General features: G+C 38.6%; 3 protein-coding genes across 3 annotated transcripts; all 3 read left to right on the top strand.

Annotated features, from left to right (window-relative positions):
- The first annotated feature begins 2,185 nt into the window (after positions 1-2,185).
- Positions 2,186-3,809, top strand: LOC146556946 (tubulin alpha chain-like). Its single transcript, XM_085249626.1, has 3 exons — positions 2,186-2,321; positions 2,566-2,714; positions 2,820-3,809. Exons 1-3 carry the CDS (start codon positions 2,201-2,203, stop codon positions 3,792-3,794), a joined length of 1,245 nt encoding a protein of 414 aa, XP_085105752.1. The 5' UTR covers positions 2,186-2,200; the 3' UTR covers positions 3,795-3,809.
- A 1,764-nt stretch (positions 3,810-5,573) lies between these two features.
- On the top strand, positions 5,574-8,794 carry LOC146556945 (tubulin alpha chain). Its single transcript, XM_085249625.1, has 4 exons — positions 5,574-5,716; positions 6,946-7,168; positions 7,455-7,603; positions 7,709-8,794. Exons 1-4 carry the CDS (start codon positions 5,714-5,716, stop codon positions 8,684-8,686), a joined length of 1,353 nt encoding a protein of 450 aa, XP_085105751.1. The 5' UTR covers positions 5,574-5,713; the 3' UTR covers positions 8,687-8,794.
- A 1,255-nt stretch (positions 8,795-10,049) lies between these two features.
- dnajb2 (DnaJ heat shock protein family (Hsp40) member B2) lies at positions 10,050-18,567 on the top strand. Its single transcript, XM_085248492.1, has 9 exons — positions 10,050-10,437; positions 11,644-11,739; positions 12,128-12,237; positions 12,343-12,396; positions 12,601-12,714; positions 13,250-13,324; positions 13,690-13,822; positions 14,787-14,857; positions 15,712-18,567. The coding sequence occupies exons 2-9, from the start codon at positions 11,675-11,677 to the stop codon at positions 16,320-16,322; spliced, it is 1,233 nt and encodes a 410-aa protein (XP_085104618.1). The 5' UTR covers positions 10,050-10,437; positions 11,644-11,674; the 3' UTR covers positions 16,323-18,567.
- The last annotated feature ends 1,197 nt before the right edge of the window (positions 18,568-19,764 follow it).

Below are 19,764 nucleotides of genomic sequence, written 5' to 3'. Positions count from 1 at the left end.
TTATACTGTAATCTTCTAAGGAATCAGTATACAGTTAATTTATGCTGACTTTTACTTTGTTTTTTACACATATAAAGACCTCACAGAAACATAGAAATTATTTAAATCCTTTTCTGTCATTCTGCTTTGTTCTAGGTCGCAAAGGTCATCTCATTTTTTCCCAGCCCTAACACTGTTATGACCCACTAGTCTAAAAACTAATTATATGACATTGGAGAACTATACTCTCAAATAATAGAAGTGGGTCACAGCTTTATACAACACCCTTGATGACAAATCACATAACAGGATGTGTGTTTTTCCAGTGAAATCCCTGCTTGTGGAGGAATAGCATTAAATGCTCAGAATTTTTTACATTCAATATGTTTTACTGTACTAAAATGTAATGTAAGACTGCTTTAATTATAAAATTATATAAACTATACCATTGTGTCTAAAAGACATTAAAACACATAGCATATAGTACAATAGAGTTTAATATGATATAGCACTGAGCATTGTTAACACAAAAGAGCTTTGTTGTGTGATTGATATAAAAGAATATGACAAAAACGTCATTTACTCCTTTGGTAAGTGAGTCTCACTCCCTCAGGAGGGGAACTGAGCTCAAAATGAATAGTGCAGTTTAGACTACGGTATCACTCTTACTTCAGGTTAATAGTTATTACAATTATTTTCAAGACAAAAAATAATTACACAGCATGGTTTATATGAAAGTGCAGAGACCTTCCACTAAGTGCATTTAGTACATTAGTAACTATTTAACTTTTTAAAAATATTGTCAGTTTCTCTCCTGAGAATAATTATTCAATTCTATGTAGAATTTGTGAATAATACAACCACAGGTTGCTTTAATGTTTTATTACAAAACACTGAAAGTAATGAATCAACACTTCCATGTGTTTTGCGTTCAGCTCTTACTGTGGGCACCTGCGGCTCCAGAAAGTGGTTTAACTTGTTTAACATATCACAGAACTGAACAATATACAGTATATGTTGACTGATGTTTGTTATCCATACAGTGAAACAACTAGAACAGTAAGTTATGTTAGCACCTTGTTGAAGAATCAGCAAGAACATAGGAGCATGTATCATGCATACTTTATTTAGAAAGAACTCTTTCAGCAATCAACATAAATTTTAATAAGTTATAAAAACAACAAATTAGCCTCACAAGCCCAGATCCTATAAATGTTGGGACGCTAGTCAAAGCAAATAGTAAAGACAGAAAAAGATATTTGTCCATTATAATGTTAGTGGTTTAAAACATGAAAATCAAAACTGTGATATTATAACTTGCCAATATGGCAATGGAAAGTCAGTAATAGTGAAAAAACAGTTATTTGCACCATACTTCATATTCAGTAAAATAAACTTCACAGGTTTTGACAGGAGCATTTTCTCAGTCTTTGTGTTTATCCCTGACTGAATATTTATATTAATATAAAAAAAACAATTTCAAAGCATAATGTTTTTTTTATTTTATTTTAAAAAATGCTAAATCGCATAAGCTGCCACTGCAAACACTACAATGATAATTGCCAGCTGAAACTATAGGTTACCTTCCCCTCATCTGGAGTTTCCTTCTGCTTTGTGAAACATACACACCTGTACAATCCACTCAAAGACTAACACAATGAATAGGGTGTTGACCTCCTTTTGCATTGTCTGTCAAGTATATGATATTATCTTGGTCTCATCAGTAGGTCTGATTACAGTTCATATCAAATCACTATACACCTTAAGCCACAGGTATATAAAGCAGAGTATCACAGCTGCCTCGGGAACGACATCCTGTTACCGATACTTGGACACTTTGAAGAGAAAAAGTATGGTAAGATATGATTAGCTAGTGTAAAACTTATTGTAAGAACATGCTACTATATTCTGAATAGCTGTGAGACATTGAATATTCTTCAGGATTAAGCTGAATTGTCATGACAATCTGTTTCCTAATCTTGCTTAACCTTGTTGTTTTTTTTTTTTTATCTGAAGCCAACAATAAGTGTACTATATGATAGCTTAAATTGGGTTTGATAATTTGTTTCATAACACTCATGTAGACATGTGGGAAGTAAAGCAGTTTCACTCTCTGCAGCGTGAATGTATCTCAATTCATGTGGGCCAAGCTGGGGCTCAGATTGGTAATGCATGCTGGGAACTGTACTGCCTGGAACATGGGATCCAGCCAGACGGACAGATGCCCACGGACAAAATTGTCGGAGGAGGCGATGACTCCTTCAGCACATTCTTCAGTGAGACACGAGCAGGAAAGCACGTTCCCAGAGCAATCTATGTTGACCTGGAACCAACTGTCATAGGTCAGCACCAGTATTATTTGATATTTTACATAGGCTAGATAGTTTTTAATGTTCTATATTGATGTTTTTAAACAGAGCTATATATTTGTTTACTGTTTTTTTGCATTTCTATTTGTAGAATTTCAATTCATTAAACAACACCATCATATTCTTATTCCTCGAAAAGGTTTCTTGTACCAAAGTAGAAATAGTAAATGTTTTGATTTCTCATCCAGTAAATATCTATCAATGTTTTGTTGTACAGATGAGGTGCGTGCAGGAACCTATCGTCAGCTTTTCCACCCTGAGCAGCTGATTACAGGAAAGGAGGACGCTGCCAACAACTATGCCCGTGGCCACTACACCATCGGCAAAGAGATCATAGATCTGGTCCTGGACAGGACACGTAAACTGGTGAGACTTTGACAGTGTCAAAGCTATAGATTTGGAGTGTATTAAACATTTTGCTCAACTAAATGACTTAAGGGTTTTAATAATAATGAACTAATACATTTTCAGGCTGATCAGTGCACTGGCCTGCAGGGATTTCTCATCTTCCACTCTTTTGGTGGAGGCACTGGCTCTGGTTTCACCTCCCTCCTGATGGAGAGGCTCTCTGTTGATTATGGGAAAAAATCAAAACTCGAATTTGCTGTTTACCCAGCCCCCCAGGTTTCCACGGCAGTGGTGGAGCCGTACAACTCCATCCTGACCACCCACACCACCCTGCAGCACTCCGACTGTGCCTTCATGGTGGACAATGAGGCCATCTATGACATCTGCCGCAGGAACCTTGACATTGAAAGACCCACCTACACCAACCTTAACAGGCTGATTGGCCAGATTGTGTCCTCAATTACAGCCTCACTTCGTTTCGATGGAGCTCTGAATGTTGACCTGACAGAGTTCCAGACCAACTTGGTGCCCTACCCTCGTATCCACTTCCCTCTGGCCACCTATGCCCCTGTCATCTCTGCTGAGAAAGCCTACCACGAGCAGCTGTCAGTAGCTGACATCACCACCACCTGTTTTGAACCAGCTAATCAAATGGTGAAGTGTGATCCTCGTCATGGTAAATACATGGCCTGCTGTCTGCTGTATCGTGGTGATGTGGTGCCCAAAGATGTCAACTCTGCTATCGCAGCCATCAAGACCAAACGCACCATCCAGTTTGTGGACTGGTGCCCCACTGGCTTCAAGGTGGGTATCAACTACCAGCCTCCAACTGTGGTTCCTGGTGGAGACCTGGCCAAGGTGCAGAGGGCTGTCTGCATGCTAAGCAACACCACAGCCATTGCTGAGGCCTGGGCCCGACTGGACCACAAGTTTGACCTGATGTATGCCAAGAGAGCCTTTGTTCACTGGTATGTTGGGGAGGGCATGGAGGAAGGAGAGTTCTCAGAGGCCAGAGAAGATATGGCTGCTCTGGAGAAGGATTATGAAGAGGTGGGTGCTGACTATGTGGGGGAGGATGAAGAGGGAGAAGAATACTGATTTTAATCCAGAGTAAATTTTTTTCTTCTGGTTTTCAAAATGTGGCTTTTTGCTTTTTTTGAAGTGAAAATAAATGTATCAGAAATATGACTACACTAACAATGTTACAATTTGTGTGACCAAATTGTGAACAATTTTAATACTCCATATTTCACAAAAACAGACCAAAATAACATATCTTTCACTGTGTGCTGAGTACCATGGCAAATTTACAAATCAAACCAAATCTAAAACCTTAGTTGAACATGTAAACATTTCAAAAACATTTTTACATTTCTCTTATCACAGTGCCATTTAAAAAAGTGTTTGTACTCTTTTGCTATGAATATAATGTGCTTTTGGTGTTTTAAGATAGTTTCTTTCTCTGGTTTCTGCCTGCTTTAAACACGCTCTCTCTCTCTCTCTCTCTCTCTCTTGCACCTCCCCCCACTATCCTCTCCCATGAGGAATGCAAGCTATGAAAGGGCTCCTATGTCAATTTCTTTAAACCATTCAGCTGTGACTCTGAGAATGAACGCAAGAGAAAAAAAAAAAAACGACGGACTCTGGCTGGTGTTGCTTGTGTAGCTCATACTCAGACCATAGCCTGCAGCAACAATAGAATTCCAGTTCCATTTTGTATGAATCACTGCACTATGATTCAAACAGAGTGGCTGAAAAGCTGCATTAAAACTGAGCTCTACATTTCTTGGAAACTCTCTTTTTTAATCTTTTCACAATCTGTGATACATTATTGTAATCACCACACTGAAGTTTCTTTGTGTTCCATATTATTATATTTGATGAACTTTGGATTATCTTACTTGATTGTTTGTATGAATGTTTACTTATCATCACTATTTTTGTTACCATTAAAGCATTTTCCTTTTACATATAATAACCCAAATAAACATGTCAGTCTTTCCATTTTGCTAGAGTAATCTCGCATGATTATTTATTTAGTGGTTCAACACAGACAAGTCTTTGTGTGTGTGTGTGGGTGCAGATGACTGCATAAAGTAGCATTATCAATCTCCTTGTCTACTGATTTTGTTATAGTGTATATGTATGTTAAGAAATGTGTGGGGGTGGAGTATTTGCATGCTGCAATATAATCAGCTCATTTAAGTTATGTGTTAAAAAAAATCTAACTAATTTTGAAACTCTAAATGGTGCCATTGCAAACAGACACAAGCACACTGAGAAAAAGAAGTAGGTGGAAAATTGTCTTTAAAAAAAAAAGAAAAAAAGAAGAAGAAGAAGCAGCAAAGACTGTAGACAGGCTGGTGATGGTGTCTGAAGGAGAGCTGTTGAGGGAAGCTTTTCTGGCTTAGATGAGTGGACAGATCCAGAGAAAAGAGATATGAGTTAGAACAAAACAAAGAAGTAATTAGTGAAGAAAGCTAAACTAAACTAGAACAAAATATGTGGGATACTATATCTACTAGAAAGCTCTGACAGCGAATGACTCTTATAGATAGTCAACAGACAGACTGCTGGTTAGTGGACTGATGGGATCAAAGGTGTGCACAATGATTACAGAGGATCTGGGAAACGTAACGAGCCACACCTGCTACACACACAGACAGAGACGTGACATGCAGAGAAAACAAACGGGGGAAAGGAAAGAGAACACAGGAAAGTCAGAAGGGGAGTGAGGTGTATATAACAGTGAGAAAAAAATGTTTTTCATAATGATCTTGTGTAGATAAATGTAAGGAGATATGCCATTAAAATACGTATTAGGGACTTCCCTCTTCCCCCCCCCGCCCCCGCCCCAACTGCTGTTCCCTCCCACAAATGAGCTATACAGCTGCCTGCTGTCATTTCCTGCCTGCCCCCTCCACATCCTTCTCTATATAAACTCCGAGTCTCCCTTTTTTCTGCACTTCTGCCTTGTGTCTGAATCCTCAACGTCGGTCGAAGGACAAGCAGACAAAATGGTGAGTAACTGTCTGGCTGATGACGTAGCCTTGAAATTTTCATTCTCTCTCCCCTCCTTACTCCTTTGTTTCTGTTGCATGGGTTAAATATCCAGGCTTTTTTTTTTTTTTTTAAATGCTTCAAGTCTTCAGTGTTGTGTGGGGAGTTTACTTAAAATCAGATTATATTAAGTGATCATACTTTTGAGCTAAATTTATACAGAATTTTTTTTTTTTTTTTTTTTTTTTTTTTTAGGGCTTGTCTGAGAATTCGGTGAGAACAATGCACTAGTGTACTTGCATTTGACTAAAGGAGAAGTCATTTTTGTACTCTTGGGAAATCTAGGTCAGATCAGACAATGAGTTGAACTGTTGTCCTTTTCAAACCTCAATGCAGAGCTTTTAGTATAAAAAGAGAAAATATATAAAGTCTTTAGTTCCTAAACAAGCACAGGATACTGTTTTCACAACTACAAAGTAGTGAGCAGGGTAATCGTGGCAGTGGGGGATGGATTAAAATGAACAGGGAAAAAGAGGAGTGGTCTGGCCTACAAGTGAGAGTTAGTTCGCTGCCATTTTGCAGCTGTTAAGAATTTTAGGGTTGAAGGATGTGGAGAGAAAGAGAGGGTGAGACAGTCATCCCTTCCCGTTACACGGCGCTATGGAGCCGGACAGGATAGGGGAGGGGAGACACAAAATGGGGAGGGATGAGGAAAGGGAGGAGATTCAGGATTAAGAGGTGGGGGGTAAGGTTTTCTTCTTGATGCATGACCTTCCTGTTTGCCATACAGGATTGTATGTGGCCTTTTTTCCCTCCCCCAAGTTATAAAACTATCTTTTAGGCAAATGAGGAGCTTGCAGTTATTAACTGTATATCCTGTCCATTCAACTGTTAAAAACCCAGAGTTCAGACACTGCGTTGCTTGTATTATATGCACCACTGAAAGCTTAAACATTAGTGTTCTGATACACTTTTCAGTAAGCAAGCTTTCTCTCCTTACTGAGGTATTTCCTTTTCACAAATTGAACATTGTCTTGTAAATTAATGGGGGGTAGACTAAGGATCTCTAACAGTATACACTCCTATAAGTCCCCCTGCCCACCCACCCCCATTAGTACTCATTAAATAAGTGCCCCAGATATTGCTGTGCCTTTCAGCAGTCATAGCTAGTTCAAAATATGATAACTGGTGTCAGGCAGTTCATGTGTACATAAACTTGCTTTGTCTAATTTTTTTCCCCCTCCCCCAGCGTGAGTGTATTTCTATGCACGTTGGCCAAGCTGGAGCCCAGATGGGCAATGCATGCTGGGAGCTGTACTGCCTGGAACATGGGATCCAGCCAGATGGACAGATGCCCTCTGACAAAACTCTCGGGGGAGGTGATGACTCCTTCAACACCTTCTTCAGTGAGACTGGGGCAGGAAAGCATGTCCCCAGAGCAATCTTTGTTGACCTGGAACCAACTGTCATAGGTCAGTAACGTGCAAATAAACAAGTACTTGCATATATTGTCATGGCTAATCTGAAAACTGATAAGATGGATGTAAACAAACAAAAATGACTCCAGATGTTTGGGTTAAATTTCATTTTCTTGCAAATTGTCATTGTGTTTTGTTTTTGTTTTTTTTGTTTTTGTTATTATTTCTAAACTGTCACTGTCTGCAAAATAAAGGGACTCCTCTTAATTTGATGCAAGAATACAGGACACTAGCTCGTGCACTCCTAACGTTTTTTTTGTTTTTTTTCTGTTTCTTGCAGATGAGGTGCGTACAGGAACCTACCGTCAGCTTTTCCACCCTGAGCAGCTGATTACAGGAAAGGAGGACGCTGCCAACAACTATGCCCGTGGCCACTACACCATCGGCAAAGAGATCATAGATCTGGTCCTGGACAGGACACGTAAACTGGTGAGACTTTGACAGTGTCAAAGCTATAGATTTGGAGTGTATTAAACATTTTGCTCAACTAAATGACTTAAGGGTTTTAATAATAATGAACTAATACATTTTCAGGCTGATCAGTGCACTGGCCTGCAGGGATTTCTCATCTTCCACTCTTTTGGTGGAGGCACTGGCTCTGGTTTCACCTCCCTCCTGATGGAGAGGCTCTCTGTTGATTATGGGAAAAAATCAAAACTCGAATTTGCTGTTTACCCAGCCCCCCAGGTTTCCACGGCAGTGGTGGAGCCGTACAACTCCATCCTGACCACCCACACCACCCTGGAGCACTCTGACTGTGCCTTCATGGTGGACAATGAGGCCATCTATGACATCTGCCGCAGGAACCTTGACATTGAAAGACCCACCTACACCAACCTTAACAGGCTGATTGGCCAGATTGTGTCCTCAATTACAGCCTCACTTCGTTTCGATGGAGCTCTGAATGTTGACCTGACAGAGTTCCAGACCAACTTGGTGCCCTACCCCCGTATCCACTTCCCTCTGGCCACCTATGCCCCTGTCATCTCTGCTGAGAAAGCCTACCATGAGCAGCTGTCAGTAGCTGACATCACCAATGCCTGCTTTGAACCAGCTAATCAAATGGTGAAGTGTGATCCTCGTCATGGTAAATACATGGCCTGCTGTCTGCTGTATCGTGGTGATGTGGTGCCCAAAGATGTCAACTCTGCTATCGCAGCCATCAAGACCAAACGCACCATCCAGTTTGTGGACTGGTGCCCCACTGGCTTCAAGGTGGGTATCAACTACCAGCCTCCAACTGTGGTTCCTGGTGGAGACCTGGCCAAGGTGCAGAGGGCTGTCTGCATGCTAAGCAACACCACAGCCATCGCTGAGGCCTGGGCCCGACTGGACCACAAGTTTGACCTGATGTACGCCAAGAGAGCCTTTGTTCACTGGTATGTTGGGGAGGGCATGGAGGAAGGAGAGTTCTCAGAGGCCAGAGAAGATATGGCTGCTCTGGAGAAGGATTATGAAGAGGTGGGCACTGACAGCGTGGGAGAGGAGGATGAAGAGGGAGAAGAGTACTGAAGAATCAAACATCATCACGCATTCCAAATGTTGTGAAAGTAACACATTCCCACCAAAATCCACACATGTGGTGATTCGTCAGTATTGTCAATAAAAGTTCTCATAAAAGTGTCGTGTGAAGTTGTGGACATTCTTGATCTGCTTAACCAGGCTATGTTAGCAACTGTATAACTTAAGTGTGTAATACTGCAATAGTTGAGTACTTTTCTAGTTCAAATGCTAATAATTGAAGTTATCAATTATACATATTTATTTTTAACAAGTTTCGGGCTTTCAAAGTGGAAGAAGATATTTTATCAGCATTATGGTGAGAGGTAGTATTAGCAAATCCAGAGACATCTGAAACACTGTTTTGACACATTACATAATTTATCATATACTTCTTTTTAAACTTGATATACACAATCCTGCTTTTGTTTTTCTTCCCATGTTTCTGGGCAGCTCCACTTCACTTTTAGAAAAGAAATTCCAGGCTCTGTTCAGTTTCCTGCTTCTCTTCATGCCAAGCTGAGTGACCAGTAGGCGTTTACGATTTACTCCTGCTTCCTGTACTTTTTCCTTAGGCCAGCAGGTGAAAACAAAGGGACACGGGTAAAAAGTCGAGGTTGGTGTAGGTGAAATTGTCTGCCCTTCAAGTTTTTATGTCCTCCGATCAACATAATAGTCTTATATTGGACCAAATTATTTTCCTGTGTAATTTATTCTCCTAAACAAACTGATTTGATGTGAAGTCGAGCCCACTTCAATTACGATCCAAGGTCCCCCATCAAAGATCAGATTAACAAAAAACAGACATCAGATTAACAAATAACTTAAATTACAAAATGAATCTAATTTATTCATTAAACTATTTTAAATGCCAATATCAAGTCCTAAAAGTTTCATATATTTTTTCACTCTTATTTACAATATTCACTTAAAAAAATATCTAGATCTTTCTTTGACATCCCACCTGCAGTACCCATCTGCCCACCAGGAGGCGGTCTTCTACACTTTACTATTCATAACATGGCCTAGGAGGTTTGATTACACAAAGCTGAGCAGTCCACATAACTCTGATATTACATGATGTCCTCATTGTGTGATCCAGATCAATGACTCTACCGATTAATCACGTGCTAAACTGGAAACCTAATTTCTATAATCTACCTATATGATTACCTACTAATAAAGTATAGCGGGATGTCAGAATTACAACTGGACTGTAGTAAAATCGTTTCCTCGTTTCCCCGCTCGACTGTAAATTATTTAATAATTTCTGCGATGATTGGGTGATCTATATTTAAAAAGAAAAAAAGTTTCTAGGTTTTGGCATATGTTTATGTTTAGAGGTTAAAGCATTATCACGGAGCAACAGGCGGGCGCTGAGGCATGCAGGGCGGGCCCGGTGACGTTTCCAAACGCTGGCATTTTCTAGGCGCTCTATTTTTTTCTATGCGCTCGCGGTGACGTAGCGCGTGGGGCAGAGGAGCACTAGGGACAAACACAGCTGACTGCGCGCATGCTATCTCGGTGGGGACTTCAGCGCAGACCCTAACGCTAGGTTACAGTCATATTGGCTTGGTGGAAAATATTTGCGGTGAAGAAACAGGCCGAAAACAGGGGAGGTGCCTGTACGGCTGTCAACAAAGGAGAAGAAAAAGAGGGGGAGTGTAGTCCAGAAGGACCGCTATAACAACTAATTCATTGTCGCTCCAAACTGGTGGACAGACGGCTAAACTGCTCACTCATTAGGCCAAAACACTCCTAAGGTAGGTCCATTGCCGAGGTTAGGCGTAACAACTTGTGCCTATCCAAATAGGTGCTGCAATTTATGACAGATGTCCAACTTTACCATAAAAGGAGATGTGCTACCGAAATACCAAATGATGTTAATTGTGCCCTAATGTCAATACTCGAATAGCACAGCACCTGTGCCTCCAAGTTCATCTGTCCCTGTATTTAAGCGTCTATAAGGCCTGCAGTCATGTCAGCACTGCAGCAGTTGACAAATGCCTTGGCGCTAGAAATAACATAGTAATGAGGCTTGTATGAGTGCATGGCTCATCCTGAAGGGGCAAAGAAAGTTAGATTTAGTTGTTTCACCTCAGTTCGGAAGTCCCCTTCAGCCCCGAAACGATTACAAATGAGACTGGCATCTCGGTTAGGGTGTCGTCTGTGGCTATTATAGAACAGCTGACTGTGCCAAGATCCTTTTTTTTTTTTTTTTTTTTTTTTTTAAAGATAACAGGCTTGATGCTTTCATGTGACCGTTCTGAAGTAGTTTATAACAGGTAAATTTATGATTCAGTGAAGTCTGCTGATTAGGTTTTTATTTACTCTTTCAAACTCAATATATTTGCTGGAAATTTCATATTATAAAAGGACCTAAAGGAGTTTTTTTAGACTAGTTAAGAGAATGTATTTGGCTTTAAAATATCTATAGATTAAAGTGTCTGTCCTTTTATGCATGCATCACATACAAGTTGCTAATTGTTTAGTTAAAAATGAAAACATTACTAACCATACTGCTTCCACACTAATGTCATATTCTAGCTTTAAAGTGCTGATTAATAATACTTAACTAAAGTTAAAAAGCATTCTTAAAACTAATGTAGCTTTAAACTCAGTGTAGTTCAACTCATGAGTCCTACAGTAATACAGCTGTTGAACAGTTTGAGCAGCACTGTCTTAGTGAAATCATAATTTAAGTAAATTTAGGGGGATATAATTTTCCAGCTTCTAAATACATGTTTTAGAGTCGTTTTACTGTTTCCAATAGATCCATTGAGCTCATATAACCTCCACTACAATGGTGATTAAGCATTATTTAAAATCTACTTGGTTCCATAGATACAAAAGTTTTTTTTAGTCAAGAGGAGCATTTTTAAAAATGATGCAGAAGCTGTACATCCACACACATTGGTGCTTTTAATTTCTGACCAAACAAAACTCGTATTTGTATTTTTCTTTCAAAGCGTGGTGTTTTGAGGAGTTACAGGAGGTGACATGGTGGACTACTATAGCATCTTGGGAGTGTCCAAAACAGCCACTCAGGATGACATCAAGAAAGCGTAAGTATCCTGGGACTATTTCAAGTGTTAGAAAATATAGTCATAAGTAACAAAAAGTTCACTTGAGTAAAAAAAAATATATCTGAAGATATATTTGAAGTGTGAAAACCTACTTTAGATAGCAAGGTTATGTAAGCACTGAAAAACTGAGGCCACTGCCAGTATGTGCTTTTGTGTGTTTATTTTTTAAGAGTTTACAAACTTTAGAAAAACTTTTTGAGTTTAATTTCAGTCCAAAAAAAATTGCTTTTCAGGGCAAAGATGTATTATCATATTATGTCACTAAATAAGCTCATATCTCATAGATGGAGGTTTAAGAACTAGACTTCATTATGTGTGTGGTTATTTATATATAAGCATGGATGTTTGATGTTGTTTGTGTTTTCAGGTACCGGAAATTGGCCTTGAAATGGCATCCTGACAAAAATCCAGACAACAAGGAGGAAGCAGAAAAAAAGTTCAAAGAAGTCGCTGAGGCCTATGAAGTCCTGTCTGACAGTAAGTCGCCATAGATGACAACTGGTCTAATATGTACAAGGTATACTGTAGATGTATATGTGTACGGATATTGATTTCCGTGGGTAATTTTTTCCTTTTCGACAGAGAGCAAACGTGATGCATACGACAGATATGGAAATGACAGAATGCGACACACAGGTATAAATATATAAAAAAATCTGTGATATTGTTGCATCCATTATAGTAATCATTAGCAATCTTCTAATTGCTACAGTTTAAGAAAAAAATGTGTTTGGGTAATTTTCTTACTACTATTACCTACCCTTCCTACTTGCTCCTTCTCCTTTACGTTAGTCCTAATTTTTCCTTTTCGCTCCTGACTGTGACATGTTGGTTTCTCAGGTTCCTCCAGCTCAGACTTTACAGAAATGCCTGGCTTCACCTTCACATTCCGCAGCCCAGATGAGGTGTTCAGAGAATTCTTTGGTGGACAGGATCCCTTTGCCAGCTTCTTCGGTAAGTCAAACATATATTGGGGTGGGGTTCATCTGCTGTTAGTTCAGAAACTAATACTAACATTTATTTATTCAGTCTAGACGTAAAATAAAAAAATATGATGAGAGTAATTTGTCTTAGGTCTACTGTAACTGAACTAAATTAAATGCTACAATATATTCCAAAGTTACAAATATAAGAAATAGCTTGAATGTAGAGGAGTAGCTCAATAATAAATATCCAGAATATTACAGAGATTAAATATAAATGGTCGACATTCTACTCTAAACTCAACAGTAAAACCTCTAAACTGCTATTTGTTATTTTCACTGCAAAATGGAGTAACTATTGCACTATGTACTGTACATTAGAGCTGTACAGGCAGATAGCCACATGCAGGAATTGTTTCCTGCTTCATTTAGTGGTGAATTTGGGTAATCTCAGTCTGTCTCTGAATGCACTCCTGTGACTGGCCAGCACGTCATGGACTGGGTGGGAGGTATTGTCCATTACTGTTGTATTTTTATGTACTTGCACGTCTTTGTCTCTCACTCAGATGACTTCTCCTCATTTGGAAGCTCATCGTCTCGTCTCAGCCCGGGGCGATTCTTCTCTTTTCCATCAGGAGGAGGTAAAGAAGTAAATATTATAAGTAAACTGTTTGCAGAGGATTGAAGAGGATTTTCCCATGTAGTTTTTCCTTTCAGCTTTACTTTACTGGTAATTAATGCAATTCTACTCAGTTAAACTTCTATTATAAGCTGTTTCTATCATCAGTGGTTGCCAGGAGTGTCTCACAGAAAGAGGGGTTATAACTTTTTGTGTTGTATGTCATCAACAAATGCCAGATTAATGATATTTGATATTGTTAATATCAAGAGTTTCACTTGTTAGTTTAAAAAATACTTAAAAGAATTAATATCAGGAGATGGTTTAGATACATTAAAAACGAATATTGCTTTCCTCTCCTCTTTTTGATTGTTTGACTCTCTACAGTTGAATTCTCCTCTTTCTCCACTACCTTGGGTGGTCTGGATGGGATGGACAGCATGGGTGGAGGGATGGGCAACTTTAGATCAGTTTCTACTTCCACTCGCATCATAAATGGAAAACGCACCACCACCAAGAAGTATGGAATTCCTTATCAATTCCTATTATGCAGCAAAGGAAGTACATATTCAAGTGTATTATCTTCAAAGCAAAACGTGAAAAATTAATTGAAGAATATATTAAATTTAGCACCAGTAAACAGTTTCACATTCCAGCGTTTTAAGAATTATCTTGATGTGACTGTGGTTGCTGAATAAGAGCAGTGCATATGTGCATGTTTGAATTGTATTTGTCTCAATAGATTGTCCCTAGAAGCAGATCGTCATCTATTGTTTGGGAATACTTTAGATTTAGAGCAAAGAACAAATCATATGCAAAGGGCACCATAAAGTTGTGTTGGAACTACAAAGCAACAAAATGAATGTGTACACCTACCTAAAAATGCAGCATTCACACTGCAGTATGAAAATTGCATGAAGAGCCTGAAAGGCATTGTAGAGGTTGATGACATGTCTTGTCCAATATCAATTCAGAAATCCATAAAAGTGAGGCTGTACATTGCATACAGCATATTATTTAAGCTCAGAAAGATGTAGTGGAAATACCAACACAGTCTCATTTCGTTTCTCTATAGATCTGTGTTTTTCTAAAGGGGTAAAACTTGCACTGTATGCAAAATGCCAGAGGGTAAGCCTAATTAACAGGAATATAGTGCAATGTCAAAGTGAAAGCAGTGCCCTCGTTATCAGTTTATATTCTTCTTCTTCTGAAATGAATCAAAGGGACTGTCTACAAGCCTTGTAGACAGTCCAAAGCATAGATGTGAAAGCCTTCTTATCTTTATGTGGCAGTGTATTTGTGTCACTAAAATGAAAGCGAGTAATTGTGGTAGATAATCATGATTATAGTGTTAATCAAAATATTTTTTGGCTGTAATTTTTCAGCCCTAAGACTGGTTACGCACTTGCACAAACACAGAGGCACTAGAAATGGTGGTGGCTTTTAAATAATTCCACTTATGTCTGTATTTGTCTTTCCTACAGGATAAAGGAGAATGGGCAGGAAAGAATAGAGATTGAGGAGGATGGTGTGTTGAAAAGTGTTCTAATTAATGGTGAGACAATGCTGACGGAATAAATGAATTGAGATTTTAAAAAAAAAGAAAAACTAAAAAAAACCAAACTTTTTTCTGGTGCTTATTTGCTTTAACCTGAAAACACAAATTCAGTGTCAACTTTTTCTAATACAACCACAATTGTGTCAAAATGCAGTGCTGCTTATTCAAAAGATTTCAATGCAAGCAGGGAAATGTGTTAAAAAACAGACGAGGTTTCAGTTTGTATTTAATCGATCTTATTCTTATCTTTAATATTTTTGTTATTTTTAATTCAGGTTTTTTTGAGTCAGTTCCCAGAGTAGGTTTGCTTTTTAAGTTTAGTTTAATTTTTAACAAGGTTTAGTTTTAGTTTAGTTTTTATGACTTTCAGTGTTAGTTTAATCATATTCAATTGAGGACATGTGCCAAAGGCAAAATTTCAGGAAAATTAGTATAGATATTACAATAAAAACACTGAACCTTTTGAAAGCAATTAACTCTTAGTCTTGTAGACATCCGAAGTCTCAATAAATAACTTCATAAGTGCCTCATCAGCACCGATGAATGTAATTTTACAAGTTTAACAAATACTAAGGATATTTGCTTGATATTTTTCATAAAATAATTTCAGTTAGTTTTATTTTTTCTTTTATAGTCTTAATCATGTTTTTTCAGTCTGCGGAAATGTTTTTCACATAGTTTTAGTTATTGGTTTAGTTTGTTTAACTATATGTACCTTGGCTTTAGTGTTTGTATTACCGCTTGACCTGAAGTTTTTGCTTGGTTATGTGTTTTTCTTTATGTCTAAGGTTTTTGCTTTGTGTTGATTGTGCAGTGAGACAGCTGTCTTGTTGTTTTTGTTTTGATCGAAGGTGTGGAAGATGAAATGGCCCTTGCTCTGGAGCTGAGCCGACGAGAGGAGCAGGCCACTCCAAAGCCACGACTCCAGAACAAAACCGCTGAGTCAGACAGATCCCGCCTGAGCCCTTACACTTCACCCACGCATCGTTCATTTAGCTCGGCCCCATTCTACCACTACGGGGTTGCGGGAGGCAGTGAGGATGATGAGGAAGATGAAGACCTACAGATGGCTTTGGCATGCAGCCTGTCAGAAATGGAAGCCCAGCAGAGAGCTGCTGCTAACGACTACATATCAGGTGCTCGGGGTGGGGGCAGAGCTGTCAGTGACAAAACTGGGGGCCGTTTAGATGGCGGGATTGCTAAGGCAAAGCATTTGAATGTACAAAGCAGGGAAGAGGTTGTTGCAGGGCAGAAATGTAAAGAGATAAAATTGGGTTCAGTAGCTGGAGATGGATGCAAAAGTGTGGCAAAGGGTACAGTGGAGCTAGGCTCCTCCCCTGAGTCATCCACAACTGCCAGCACTACACCCCTAAGCCAGTGCAGTGAGGATAAGTTTAAACCTGTGATAAAAAGTGATTGCAGCGTGAAAAAGAAAAAGAAGTGTGGGTGTGTTGTCTCCTAATGATGTGTTTTTGTAGGTTTACTTTCTTTGGGTTGCCTTATTATACTGACCTCAGTGTTTTGCCTTCAGCCAGCTCTAATGTAATGTGAATTAAGCAGATCTTTATTTGAGACAGTGCCTATACTGATGACAAGGCTTCACATTCCTCCAAAGGAACACACTAAAGATAAGATTTGTGGTTACGTTTCTACATTATCACAGGCATGTTTTTGCATTTGGATGCAAGCTGGTGTGGAGGATTGCTCGTGAACGCGAATTTGCCAGATATTTGCATAGACTGATGAATTGGAATTAAGTGATGATTTAGATCTGTTGTATATATGGCCACAATTGAGTCTTTTGTGAGGACCAGTTTAAGTAACTCTAAAACAAAGCTTGAAAGGCCTTTTAGAATTTAAGGTTTGAGTTTAGGTTTAAAGCCAAACCTGGAGTTAGGAATATATTTGGGAATTTTGAGGTTTGTGTAAGTTTTTTCAGAATACATTATGTCAGTGAAGGTCTAAAATTGAGTGTGTGTGGTGGTGTTTGTGTGTGCATGTCGTTCTGTGTAGCTCTTTCTGTGTTTGAGTCAGCTGAGACCTTGCCATAGAATTTTCTCATTCAGACTCTCTGGCAGTGGGAATGTTGCACAACTGTGCCACACGAAAATCAAAGGTAGCCCACAGAACTTTTTGTGGTTTATTTCCAGGTTGCCACATAAACTACTTTTAACTGAAGACCAGTGTTTCTCAGTCAGCTTGTTATGATGTCCAGAATAAGTATGAAGCAATAAGTAGTTAGGTGAAGCACATGCTCACACACTTTGACTATCTTGTTGTTGGAAAGTTGAAGTAGGGAGGTGCTCATGTATCATTAAATCCAAGTTTATCATATGTTGGTCCTGCACTTTTACCCAAATAGCATTAAAATTGTAATCAGATTTTAGATTATAGTTTGGGGAAAGCACTTTATTAAGTTAAAGGACAAATCGCAGTATTGTGACTGAAACAGCTACAAATAATGATTGTTAAGTCTTTGTACATGTTAACTACTTATGTGTTTGCTATTCTTACATTATCGATGCAAACGTGCCAAGCTTTATAAACAAATTATAAAGATAAATCAGTTTTTGGATTCTCCTTGGTCCTCCTGCAGTAGATGTGACTGAGAGTGTTGTCAAGTGATTGGAGGAAGAAGAAAGTGACAATGATTGTGACGGCAGTGTGTTACCTGTCCTGGATTTTTAAAAATGTTGTATTATTGCATCCGGTTACAGGATGTATAATAGCTAAATGATCAAAGAACATTTGTTTACATGCTCCCTGAGCGAATTATTAAACCTCAGCCAACTCCAGATGAGCTCCCTTGTGTGCAAAATTACAAACACTGTACTTTAGGGGTGACTTGATGACTTTCCCTCCTGCACTGCTTCCCAGCTTTCAGGCTTAAATACTTTTTTTTAAAAAGTTCCCCCAAAAAACCTTTGATTAAATTATATGTCTTAATAATTAACGAAAGTAGACAAAAGTAAATAGGAATAAACAGACTAGTTTTCTACAATTAAATTTCAGTTAGACAATCAGTCAGCTGCAACTAAAGTTGGGTTTAATGTGAATGGTAACTGAAATAGTTTATCCAGCTCATGTCCCGCAAATATTGATTTTGTTGGGCTGCATGTTTGTGTCTGTGAGACAGTCACAGGACGGAGTCACTGAAGATAGTTAGTGTTGGAGCTCATGCATAAAACTCAAATATGCCTTTTTCGTAGATCTCAAGTAACATGAAGATACTGCCAATGTTTTAAGTGCAACACTAAGAAATGTTTTAAATGTGGTTGTTGCTGCAGGGCAAAGCTGAAAGCAAAAGAAAATCATGCTGGTGCCAAATCATGCAGATGTTAAAATAATTACTGCTGCCAGTGTTATGTTGTAATATGCATTAAAAAAAGACACATGCCTGTCTCAATGAGTTTCTAATTACAGGCAGTGTCCCTTTGCCCTGGTGTGTTTTATGCTTTATGTTTGTAATTTATATTGACACATATTTTTCACGAGTGCCTCATTTATCATAGATTGCATGAGTTTTGTTTTCACTTGAAAGTATAGCTGTCAGCACCGGCGAAGACTAAAAGTGAAATAGGAAAATGAAAACTTGAATAAATATAGCAGCCTGTATTAATTGTTACTGATTACTCACATGTTGATGTTCTTTTTATTTTCACATTGTTAAAAAGGAATTAACGAATAAAGATTGTGCCACAAGATAATTTGGAATATTTTATTTTTTTTAGAATATGGCAGCCACGTATTTTCCACTAATTTACACTAAATTCATGCTAGTGCAAAATGATGATACAGTATGATAACTGTTTGATAATTATATAGTCATGGAAATCTGAAGGATTATTTTCAGTTCTCAGGACCCTTAAACATTATAAGACAACAGAATCATGCATTAAAAACTACTTCCTGCTTTTACTGATTTGGAAACTGCACATGTATGTGGTTAACTGTTTCTGTGTGTCTTGATTAAGTTCAGATCAGGAGCTTATATTTTCAGTATAGCCCTTATTATGCGAGTGGCATAATGCACCATTTGTTATAAGATATGTAACAGGGGCAAGGGCATCATTAGTCATTGTGTTTTAAACTAAAACAGTAGTTAAGTCCCATAGACTGTTGTGTGTTTTTATTTTATTGTATTTTTAATTTAGTTTATCTGCACTTACGACTTCCTTGGATCAGGTTATTCAGTCTTGTTGGTGTTAATGTTTAAATGTGCTGGATCACATACACATTACTTTTCATCTGTTATGTAGCAAACACATCTAGTATCATATTGTTGGGACATAAGTTTGAATACTTGTTCGTTTCTCTTACGATTCATGCTTCCTGTTTCAGACTCAGACTTCGAGGCCTTCACAACCTAACCTGATTGGCTCACGCTGCTCTGTGCCCTTGCCCTGCCCTGAGGTAAAGAACCAGTGTGAATCTGAGGCACCCATTCCTTCTCCTGCCCCCTAAACTCCAAGTAGATGAGATCAGATGATGCCTACTTGCATATCTGATTAAGTATAACCTGTCCTTGTACATCTATTCTTACAGGTCAAAGATTATATCCCACGATGCACTTTTCTATCTCTGCCCACCATGGCTCCTACCTGCTGAATGACACTTATAAGATATATGTATTTAATATGTTTGTGTCTCTGAGTGCATGTGTGTATGTAGCTCATTGTGGAACAAAAGACTGAAAACTCTAAGGAGGTACAGTAGTTACAATCATCTCTTCATCAAATCATCATGTTTCTAATAAATATGAAAACAGTGCACAAAGCAAAAAGAAAGTTCTTGTAAAACACATGAAGCAGAGAAAATAAAGATTTTCCTGCTGACTTTTTTTTCTCAGTTTGTGGTAGCGTCTTTGTGGCAAGATTAAGGCTGTCTAACAGTTAAGATAAAAC

This window comes from Mchenga conophoros, linkage group LG16 (assembly GCF_057382185.1).
Source record: "Mchenga conophoros isolate Kocher_MC1m ecotype Shallow Benthic linkage group LG16, M_conophoros_male_GT1.1, whole genome shotgun sequence".
NCBI lineage: Eukaryota > Metazoa > Chordata > Actinopteri > Cichliformes > Cichlidae > Mchenga > Mchenga conophoros.
This window is presented reverse-complemented; position numbering and strand designations above follow the sequence as displayed.

Bases quoted from the DNA above. Each gene is read 5' to 3' on its own strand.
- dnajb2 (XM_085248492.1), top strand. From the start codon at position 11,675: ATGGTGGACTACTATAGCATCTTGGGAGTGTCCAAAACAGCCACTCAG. The intron at 12,238-12,342 runs GTAAGTCGCCAT...CCTTTTCGACAG, and splicing joins CTATGAAGTCCTGTCTGACA to AGAGCAAACGTGATGCATAC. The intron at 13,823-14,786 runs GTATGGAATTCC...TCTTTCCTACAG, and splicing joins AAACGCACCACCACCAAGAA to GATAAAGGAGAATGGGCAGG.
- LOC146556945 (XM_085249625.1), top strand. The intron at 7,169-7,454 runs GTCAGTAACGTG...TGTTTCTTGCAG, and splicing joins CCTGGAACCAACTGTCATAG to ATGAGGTGCGTACAGGAACC. The intron at 7,604-7,708 runs GTGAGACTTTGA...ATACATTTTCAG, and splicing joins TGGACAGGACACGTAAACTG to GCTGATCAGTGCACTGGCCT.
- LOC146556946 (XM_085249626.1), top strand. From the start codon at position 2,201: ATGCCCACGGACAAAATTGTCGGAGGAGGCGATGACTCCTTCAGCACA. The intron at 2,322-2,565 runs GTCAGCACCAGT...TTTGTTGTACAG, and splicing joins CCTGGAACCAACTGTCATAG to ATGAGGTGCGTGCAGGAACC. The intron at 2,715-2,819 runs GTGAGACTTTGA...ATACATTTTCAG, and splicing joins TGGACAGGACACGTAAACTG to GCTGATCAGTGCACTGGCCT.